The following is an 11,275-nucleotide window of genomic DNA, read 5'->3' on the forward strand; positions in this document are numbered from 1 at the left end:
TTGTGCTTCTGTGGGAAATAAATCGTCAAAATAAAAATAAATAAATGGCACCCCACCAGAATTTGACAGTTCAATGTCTTCCAACTGATGCAGAAATGGTGTAGTCGGAACCAAGCATCATAAAAGTGTGAGTTACCAGGGCTGTGTGCTGTGATCCATCATCTGTCTGGGGGACGCTTTGGGGGTCCATTGCTGTTCATAGGATAGCTGGGACTATATCCATGCAGCTGTTTAAAGCTTAGCTTCACATAAAGTGTGGTTAGTTTAAAGAAACTGGATATAAAATGGCTTTAGACTTTATTCTTCACATGTCTAGGTCTTTAAAATGTTTATTCAGTGCCACATTAAGTTAGGATCAGTGTGTGTTCCACGACCGTATATTGAGGATATTTCATGATGTACAGTATATTTTAAGGTTCATTGTTCTTTCAGTACAGTATTTTGACAAATCCAGTAATAATATATTTACAAGAGATCAGGACAACCTTGGCTAAGTCCCCAAAGATGTAATAAAGTAGACAAGTTTAAATGTTTGTGTAGTTCTATGTTTAGATTTTTTATTTTTTATTTTTCCTTGCATGGGATACTAGCTAAATTTAAATTACTCTCATGGCATAACAGTATCGGTACAATGTGAAACACTGAACATCTGTGAAATTCAATAAACTGTATAAACTGAAACAGAAAATGAGGCAATTAATATATTATAGGAGAAATATCATGATCATTCTTAGGTTCATATGTATTTTGGGTTTCTACTAGAACACATTTGCATGTTTTAATTTTCAAAAAACATTATTTTTCTCATACTGTCTGTCTGAATATACCTTTATTCACCCTCTGTCTGAAAGGCTCAGTTTTAGTGCCTGTCTCTTTAAGCCCCCCTCTCGAAATAGCCCAGTCTACTCTGACTGGCTTGAAGGAAAAACATAGCGCACCTTTGCAAAGGTAGTTCTCAAGCCATGGGTGGGGATACTCAGATGGAGGGCAGTATATTCTATTGAGCCTGCATGTGACAGAGGAAGGGGAGGCAAACCTGAATGGATTGTTAAATCCCATGTTTTCTGATCTAGGCAGAATATAAAATAAAAAAAGAAATGCCTGGGTTGTCTTATTTTACGTTGTATGGGTTAGTAGGCACCCCAGATCCTCAAATGTATTTCCACAAGCACTAAAAGTGAGTTTTTTTAATGTCTCCTTTAATATCATTCCCAATTACTATACATCCACGGCCACATGGTAAAATATACAGTATATTGGTAATGTTCTCTTTCATCAAAGTTAAATGGCTACATTACTTCAGTCCTTTAAGATTTATTTCTATTGGGTGTGGTGACAGAATGTTTTAAAAGAATGTATTCTGCTTTAAATTAAAGCTCGAGTTATTATACCCAAATGAGCTTCAGTGCGTTTTGTGTTACTGATGTACAAAGAAACAATCTGATGCTCAAATAATTACTTTGGATGCTATCACCCTTAATTCTCAAAGGAGTGCTAAATATTTGCATACTACTAAACTGCAGATTAGTGTTGCAGTCTGCATAATCATTTCAGTGGGAATCAACTGGATTGAAGATTAATCATAGATTGCATGGTTAATCTTACATGGTCACAACATTTAAAAGCCACACAATACCACAGATTTTCACTGAGCCTACTCTATTAGTTGTAAAATATAAATTCACTTGAGGCCATCAACCACAATATTTCGGTGAGAATGCGATGATACCCTTAGAATTGAACTTGTTGATCCTTGTTGATTGTGTTGCAGTTTCTGTAGCGGTGGGAGTTGGCTTTGATGTAATATTGTGATATTTCATTTGATTATGCTGATTTGATTATGTGAGGTCATCCATCCTGCCTAATGTCTCTGATATCCTTCAAAAGCATTTTGCTCTATTGGCTTGCTGGTTTACCCGACAGAATTTCAATGCTTGTTTGATGGTATTAATGCACCATTAAATGCAGACCCCGAAGGTGAGTGTGGGGGGGGGAGCATGCATGGAATCTGAAAGTCAGATGTCAGGAGTAAGTGGAAGGGAGGAATTTTCTCAAAATATAGATACTACACAGGAGTAGAATATCAAATGTTCAAATCTCTTTCAGGGATTTTGGAGTGTGACTAAAAACAAGGGAGCTCTTCCCTTTCAAATAGCACCATCTTACAATCACCCACTTCACATTTTTCAAAAAGGGCTCTGCCCAGCTTAAAGCTTATGCGTCTTTTTTTAACGAAGAATTTATGCACGCAAATTAAGTGAATAGTGAACAGATGTGCAGCACACCTGAGATGAAACTATCACAACTGTCATTCTGTTCCATTCAATGACAGGATTCAAAAGGGAACAGAAGGATCCATTTTCCCAAGACCACAATGCCTACAGGAAGCCACTATTCAAATTACATACCACATGTTGTCAAGAAAATCTATCACGTAGAAGTTATCTAGCTACTATTTCAAGAGTATCCATAAGATGACAATCATGATTATCGCCAATGCAAAAGCACTATTACAGAATTGGATATTTAAACAAAACAAACTACATCTTACATTTAACAACTCTTCTTTAGCTTTAGGAAAATGCTGTCTAAAACTTGAAGAAAATGAAATGTGTCTGATGAGTCATTGCTTGGGGAAATCAATTAATTTAGTCATACAGAGGTGCCAAGTTATTTATTGCCTGTCAGCATGAGCCTTTAGTTCAATTTAATTTCTTGCTGCATAAAGAACAGAGATGCTACAGAGGAAATTTGAAGAGAATTACTTTATTTATGCAAACAGGCTGTGTATTTTAAATGAATGACATCTACATTTTTCAATACCTTTTTTGTCCCTACAGTGTTTCTCTGTGCTACCTTGGTAACATCTAGTTTTACATTGGACTGACAGGGTATTTTTTTCTCAAACATGCTTGTGCTTCTAGTGCTACTTTTACAATTCCCTGTGGCAACTAAGAACAAAACACACGGAAAACACAAAGATTAAGAGAAATGCAACCCAAATCTAAAAATACAGCACTAAATACAACACTAAAATACATACAAGAGTAAAAGCACACAAGAATAATGAAAATATGCTCCAAACAAACCAAAAATACTCTGTAAAGATCAAAATAGCAGAAACGTGCACCAAAACAAACACGTAGTAGGCCCATTTTTGCCATAGCAACAGCAAAGAGAGTGAAGCTTTCCTACATAGGTTCAAGGCCGTAATGTTCACTGCACACACTCTAAAAATCAGAAAGACGTATGGTGCCATGTTGTAATTCAACAGTGGCCAACAGCCTCAGATAACGTAGAGCTGACAAGCTGAGTAGAAACATCCAACAGCCTCAGCGGTCATTCCTCAGCATCCAGATGTACTTTACTTACCCGTACAGTTGCACGTGCGCATCAATGTGGCTAGATACTACAGTTAGCATGTCATTTTAAACGTTAATGCATGTGCATGCTAACATTTAACACATTAGCACATCAAGCATGCTACATTATTAGGCTTCCCTTAACGTGCTTTTGAATGTTGTACATATTTTGGTATTTGTAGAAGGAATGCACCGATACGACTTTCAGTCCTGATATGTACCTGGGCTTTGGGCATCAACCGATATGGAGTACCGATCCACTACCAGTGTTTATTTAATAAGCTGTATGCCTTACTGTGTGGAAGAGACAGGGATCATTATTTTATGTGTAAGAAAACACCAGACTTGACTTAAACATTGCTTTCCTAACATAGATATAAATGTACTAAAATGTTCTTAAAATAATACATCGTGAACCAGCAACTTGGTAAGAAATCTTTAAAGTATAAACCAACCTTTTAAATGCAGCAACACATTGGTCAAAATGTAAACAATTGAATTGAACATTGTCACCGATACCCAATCCAGCTATTTGAGACAGTATCGGCCCAATATCAGATATCAGCATCTGATGGGTGCATGCCTAATTTGTAGCAAGTCCGGATTGGAGCACATTCCAATATTACTCCTCTACATGTTTTGTCCATAGGGGCATTGCAACAAATATATTCAAACTATCCAAATGTAGAAAACTCTCATAGTACAATAAATGCACAACCCCTCCTGTCGTTCAAATTGGACTCGACTTTGCAGTACAGCAGTTGAAATTGATGATGTCTTTCAGGAAGAGAAGGTGATAGCAGACACATCGAGACCCGTGCACCAAACATTTCCATTTCTATATCTAACGAGCACATAGTATCTAGCACTCATACCTTTTAAAAAACAGGATTACACTCACCTAAAGGATTATTAGGAACACCTGTTACATTTCTCATTAATGCAATTATCTAATCAATCAATCACATGGCAGCTGCTTCAATGCATTTAGGGGTGTGGTCCAGGTCTAGACAATCTCCTGAACTCCAAACTGAATGTCAGAATGGGAAAGAAAGGTGATCTCAGCAACTTTGAGCGTGGCATGGTTGTTGGTGCCAGACGGGCTGGTCTGAGTATTTCAGAATCTGCTCAGTTACTGGGATTTTCACACACAACCATTTCTAGGGATTACAAAGAATGGTCTGAAAAAGGAAAAGCATCCAGTATGCAGCAGTCCTGTGGGCGAAAATGCCTTGTTGATGCTAGAGGTCAGAGGAGAATGGGCCGAGTGATTCAAGCTGATAGAAGATCAACTTTGACTCAAATAACTCGTTACAACCGAGGTATGCAGCAAAGAAAAACACGCACAACCTTGAGGCAGATGGGCTACACCAGCAGAAGACCCCACCGGGTACCACTCATCTCCACTAAAAATAGGAAAATGAGGTTACAATTTGCACGAGCTCACCAAAATTGGACAGTTGAAGACTGGAAAAATGTTACTTGGTCTGATGAGTCTCGATTTCTGTTGAGACATTCAGATGGTAGAGTCAGAATTTGGCGTAAACATAATGAGAACATGGATCCGTCATCATGCCTTGTTACCACAATGCAGGCTGCTGGTGGTGGTGGTTTAATGATGTGGGGGATGCTATCCTATCAATATGGGCCAACATTTCTAAAGAATGCTTCCAGCAACTTGCTGAATTAATGCCACAAAGAATTAAGGCAGTTCTGAAGGCGAAAGGGGGTCAAACACGGTATTCGTTTCTTCCCGAGCAGAACCTAAAATCTCCTAAAGTTTTAAGACATTGTTACATAGAAAAAAAAAGGTTCAGTATAAAGTTTAGAGCATAAACCACCCTAAAATACAATCGTGTAACGAGCATCGCTAACCAGAGGCTTAGTCACAGCACTTGAGAAAACGACAGCGGCTATTAAACCGATGAACGGTGAGCACAAAAAAAATTTGTAATACCTTGTTTTTGACACTTATCATAGCACCATTCATGGAAGCATCATACCTCAATAGTTTACCATGGATCATAAGGTTCATTTCAAATAAAAAATAAAAAAAACTCACTCAGAACAGTATCATGTTACATGCATCAATCCACTTCTTAGCCTACTCATTTAAAGATCTGCTTAAAAAGCAATTTATCTGCTCATACCAAAACATAATTGCCATTCTAATAGCAGTAAAATGACAGCTGAATACTCAGCAATCATAGCCACTACAAGCACTTTAGAATCATTTTATCCCTTTTTACTAAAGTGGACCTTTTCCTCTTCACATCATCAATGAGTACAAAGAAACTTGCACATACATGCATAATAGAAAGAGGCATTTAACCCTCATTCCTCCCATGAAATAACACTTTCAAAATGCAGATACCCAGGAGGCAACTGACTTTTTAATCATACATTTCATTGTCTCCTTTGGGGTAGAGAGCTGTTTTGCTTTGCATTTGCATGTAATTGCACACATACATTGATACAGGAACAAAGCAGCCTCCAAATGAATTACAGCAAAAATGCTACTATATAAGGCGAGGAGACTGTATTAATAACAACCGCTACATAGACGTAAAGAAAGCAAATATTTTAAAGTTACTCTGGTGAATAAAAGTGGCATGGGTCTCTGTATGTTGTCTCTAATGCCATGGGAACTATTTTTTGTTGTTTTTGCCAAACCTGTTGTTAGAATCCAGCCTTAACATTTAGTAGATGAAACAAGAAGTGGAAAAGATGGCAGCGCATGGTATTACTATTCATACTTCAGCCTGACACGTCAAACAGGTGTTCAGTGAAGAAATACCGCAGGTGTGTCTACTGTAAATGACAGCACAACACTGCTGCAACCTACTTTGGCTGGCAAAGCTCGGCCTACATACAAAATGATCTGATATTCTCACATCCTCTACTATTGTAAAATGTTTAGCCCAAGTGTATAACTAAATAACATTACTAAGAAAACTTGCCTTGTCTTGACCATTTTGACTGTAATGTGAGCAGATCTCTTGCTCTCCTCTGCACATATTAAGACATTGCTATGAATGGACAGCGGCAGGATAACACTGCCATCTAGTGACGAGAGCGAAAAATACATTTGGAAATACCATTATGTTAATCATAAGACATTCATTCAATGTAGGACAGGCCCAGATGCATTTAATTTTGCATTAAATAGTCTGTAATATCATTCCAATATGGAGTAATAGCAAAACAAGGTTTGAATTGTACACTCAGAACAATAAATGAGGGGTTAAAAAGATGCCCTATGCTGTATCAACCAACAATAAATAAAACATGCTACACATTTTTGGTTACAGACATTTTTTTCCCATCACTTGCTTTCATCAGGGCCTTGATGGCCCTCGCCCTCATTTCCAACTCCAGAAGCTCCAGTTGCTGAATTGACGGATGACCTGCTGCTGGTGCACGACTTGAAACAGGTGCGCCTTGAGCAGGTAAACTAACATCTGTGGACTGCGGAGGGACACTCTGTTCTTTAGCTTCCTCTTTGCTTGAAGAGGATGAAAGTGCTAATATCTCACTGACACTTTTGTCGATGTCACTTTGGATGTCTTTCTTTGCTTCGGTTTGTTGAGGGCCTGTGGAAGGTTCAGGGTTTGCTGGGTCAGGGTTTACAACTGGGTCAGCGCTCTCCCTGCTGCTCTCCACTACTTTCACTGCCCCGTCCACAGCTTTAACAGTCTGCTCCTCTTTGGGTCCCTCTATGTCACTATCGTAAGTGTCTGCGTTTATGCTTAGGACGTCACTCTCCTCACCTGAACCCTCTGTAAAAATAAATAAAATTAAACCAAGATTTTAAATGTAAAATTGTCCTTTTAATAGATTTTTTTCTGTCTTTGATTGAGTGCCTGGGAGATGTTCTTTCAGCACATTACATATTACTTACCTTGCTTAGGGTCCTCAGTTTTTACAGTTTCTTTGAGGCAAGATGTAGAGTCCACATTATTGTCTTGCCTTGATGGGGAAGAAAAATGTAATACACACATAAAGGTATGAGAAAAGCATGAGAACACACTCTTTCATTCTGAATAAGTAAGAATGTGCCCTGTACAAGTTATCAAACTGTTCCCTCACTGGCTTTCCAAGGTCTCTTCTGTGTTTTCATCACCATTTCCAGATGTCAGTTCCTCCCCTAGAAATAAACAGCCTTAAGTTAATGTTTGCAATACTAGACTGTTTCAAGATTGTTTTGTTCCAGAAAGGTTGTAATTGTGAAAAATTTGCCAAACTGGCCTTAAGTCTTACCTGCTAAGATCTGTAAGAGATTTTTCTCTGAGATTGACTCCAGTTGCTCCCAGCACATCTTTCTGATTTCCTCCAAACTACAGTCCTGCAAATGATAATGTGTTTAATGGTATCTTTGACAATGGCTTGCTTCAATAGCCTCCCAAGCAAACAGCAGAAGCCTATGGCATTACTTCTTCATCTGTATTAGATATGTTAGCAATTTTTAATCAAACATTTCATACGCTTTCTAGAGTTGGCACAAACACAGGTATGGTTTTAACTTTACTTTTCCATTTTACTATAAAGCTCCATAGCTAATTTGTACCTATAGACAGAAATCTTACCAGCAACTAAACACACAGTATGTAAAATAACTAAAAGCAGCAATTCTCTATCTAACTTAAAGTGATCTTTGAAGTGATTTGGAAAAATAAAATGTGGATAAGGTGACTTTCCATTGGTTACAATGAAATTAAATATAACAATTATATGCAATATAATACAGTATACTGTATGCCTACAAAAAGATGGAACAAACCTTTTTTATGAAATGATCACTATTGCTCAAGGTGTTGTTGCTTTGTCAGCCAAAGCTGGCGCTGTTGGAATGTAGCCAACAGTACAAAATGTGGCCATATATGTTGGAAGACAACACTTGCCAAAGCACAAAATGTGGTCCTTAAAATCACAAACTTTTCTCAGTAACAATACAGCGCGACGGCAAAAGAGATTTGTTTAAGTTTGCGGTGGACAGACATCTTGAGGACAACATTTAAGAAAGTCCAAAGCTACATTGCACCTGATGAGAAATGAGGCTAATTTATGTCCTTTGATCCACAAATGCCCCTTGATCAGTCGTCGTTACATAAGTTCTTAAGTCTTGAAAAACATGGGTTTCAAACTTTCGAACACTGATATCATTTACATTCAGCCTGTCTTAGTCCAGACATACAAAGAGCATGAGTTTACAATTATAAAACATAATCACACTCACCTTGAGTTCATCAGGCAGCATTTTCCGTAGCTTCTTCTCCCCCAGCACATGGAGACACTGCTCCAGCATCTCCCGCTTGTCAGTGACATAAGCAGTGATGGGCTGGAACGGCAGGGTGAGGTTTAGTCCGCCCTCCTCAATGTCACTGCCAATCCTGTCCAGCTCTGCATCAGCGAGTTCGTCCTTAGAGTCCTGCTATAGAAAACCAACATGTTACTGAGACAGTGTCTGGAGGTCTTGAAAAAGTCTTAAAAAGTAACTAAAATGAAGGAATAAGAACAAGAGGTTTACATTCAGTATTGAAGGTTTTAAAGATTCTGATTCTTTTTGGTGTGTTACTTTTACATGAATGATACAAAAAAAATCAAACAGTATGACCATTTTTACTTCTTTGTGTTAGTTGTATTGCAAAAGAGGTTCCCAGAGTTATTCAAACGGGCTTTAAATATTAATTATTGTCATCCAGTACACAGGTTTGTGTGTTCTCAACCACTTTAAAATTAAAACATATGCAGGTCATACAGCTGCACCCTACACTTAGTTGACTGTATTAGGTAAATCTAGTTAAAACTAATACAGTACCACCCTTCTGATAAATCCTAATCCTTTCATTGACATGTTTATTTTTAGTGAAAATAATTTTAGAAAGATGCTGTTCCCACTTTATGGTCACGTGCAGGCTGTAGTTTGTGATGCTGTTGAATTGTATTGGATTCCACACTGTGGTGTTTCTTGTTTTTTTTTACATTTTTTCCACAGCCCGATTTAACGGGGATAACTGTATCAAAGTCTCATTACTTTCTCTGCTCCATGTTTGGCATAGCCTATCCAAGATCTCTTTGACAACAGGTTGCCAAAGCCCAAAGTATAACGTGTACGTATTAATTTAATGTTTTCTGCACAGACAGTATCAGAACCAACTACACGGTGAGGAAAATCCATGTTAGCTTTGGGAATAAATTAGTCACAAAGCCAAACAAATAAAATAAACAATACAAAACATAAAAATACGTTACAGTTTAAGCGTGTAACGTAGTACGTATGAATAGTAAATGAAGAAAACACAGCTAAAATGTTGAGGCTTTCAATGACACTGTTGAAGCTAAAAACGTTACGTGATTTAGTCAAACATATGAACGACCACATGTCGCCTAAAGTTAAGCATTTATACAAACATGATTGTTTTGGAAAACAACGTCGAGTGACGTTAAACTCCTGAATTCCGTATCCTATGGGTCTACGGACACAGATAATACAACAGCAGCGCAGATATAACGTTACTGTAACGTTTAATATCTAGCGTTAAACAAAACACGATAGTAGCATAACACTAGCTAGCTAGCTTGAATATCTTACCTCCAAGTTGGATTCCGCACTTCTGCGTTTATTGTTTTCGTGTCTTTCTTCAGACTGCGAGTGTTTCCGTTTCTTTTCAGTGCTACTTGATTTCTTTTTGAGCATTTTCAAGGTAAATACACGGTCCTTCTCCAGAAAGATATTTCTATTTACTCGTCGAGAGCTCACCTGCTTAAGTTGAATGTCGCGGGGAAAATATGTCATGAGCAAGCGACGACTTCTTCTTGCATTCCATTTGCTATGTGCATTTCATAGGAGATTTCAAGGGGGTAAGCTTCGCTTCAGAGCTCGAATCTCCTATGGCGCCATTTTGATGCTACAAAGCGATCACCCCCCCGTTAGCATTCCATTGACTGCCATTCATTTTGACGTCACTTTGACAGCGAATAACTTTACATCTGAAGCGTTTAAAGACTTTATTTGTCCATTGTTTATTTCTAAAGAAACACAACAATGTATAAAAGGCTCCATTACCTTGTACCTCACGTTATGGCTCCGTAGTATACGTTTTTGTAAAAATAGGCTAACGATTGTGTCATAACCACGCGACTTACTGTCGCATAGTAGAGGAATTACCGTATAGTACAGGAGAAGCTCGCAGGCAGTTTGGACTTACATTAGCTGTTTAAGTTTAATTACTTATGTTAACTAGCATTTTAGTTAGCAATAATTAGACTGTGTCCATGTTATCTCCTTACATATACCTACGCTCTCCTTCTCTGCAAGATTGGGAATGATTGAGATTTCTCTTGGCACAGCTACCAGAAGACTTCCAACTTTCAGACACATTGCTCACGTCACATTTACGTTGTTTCTCTCAGTTGGAGGCTGCGCAGTAACGCTCAGCGCTCACCGGAAAAGTGCTTCTAAAGGCCTTCACTGGTCTCCGTCCAGAGCAACGGGATCTGTTGGTCCATTCTTATATACAGTCTATGCTTACCCCCTTGGTGCATTTGCTGTTGTTGTTGGACTCCTTTTAGTGTCGGTGAAGAAACAGCCATTTTCGTTGTTATCGCCACCTACTGGGCTGGGTCGTTGCTGCTTGTCTGTCATTATTTACCAAGGAAAAGGCTAAATCCTTACATATATTCTGCACCTTCGGCTTGCTAACCATTGTGTGTTGTTCGGGTCTGTGGGACCCGTTTTGCTAAAAGAAAAATTACGCTATTTATTATTTCTTCTAACTCAAACTCATTGGCCTTGGCTCATTTTCTGTGAAGAACATAAAAAATAACTTATTTTCAATGACTGCACACGGTACACCCCCGCTACACATAACTATTACATATGAGGTGTTCGGGTCTACTGGACCCGAGTGTAT

General features: G+C 38.3%; 1 protein-coding gene across 2 annotated transcripts; it reads right to left on the reverse strand.

Annotated features, from left to right (window-relative positions):
* Positions 1-5,464: 5,464 nt before the first annotated feature.
* On the reverse strand, positions 5,465-10,188 carry LOC116039939 (caspase activity and apoptosis inhibitor 1). Of its 2 annotated transcripts, none has more exons than XM_031285142.1 (6): positions 9,955-10,188; positions 8,599-8,790; positions 7,623-7,707; positions 7,452-7,509; positions 7,264-7,331; positions 5,465-7,141 (listed from the first exon to the last, which is right to left on the reverse strand). In XM_031285142.1, exons 1-6 carry the CDS (start codon positions 10,156-10,158, stop codon positions 6,654-6,656), a joined length of 1,095 nt encoding a protein of 364 aa, XP_031141002.1. In that variant the 5' UTR covers positions 10,159-10,188; the 3' UTR covers positions 5,465-6,653. The 2 variants fall into 2 exon arrangements, with proteins under 2 accessions (XP_031141002.1, XP_031141001.1); XM_031285141.1 differs by having other exon boundaries at positions 8,599-8,793.
* Positions 10,189-11,275: the final 1,087 nt, after the last annotated feature.

This window comes from Sander lucioperca, chromosome 17, assembly GCF_008315115.2.
Source record: "Sander lucioperca isolate FBNREF2018 chromosome 17, SLUC_FBN_1.2, whole genome shotgun sequence".
NCBI lineage: Eukaryota > Metazoa > Chordata > Actinopteri > Perciformes > Percidae > Sander > Sander lucioperca.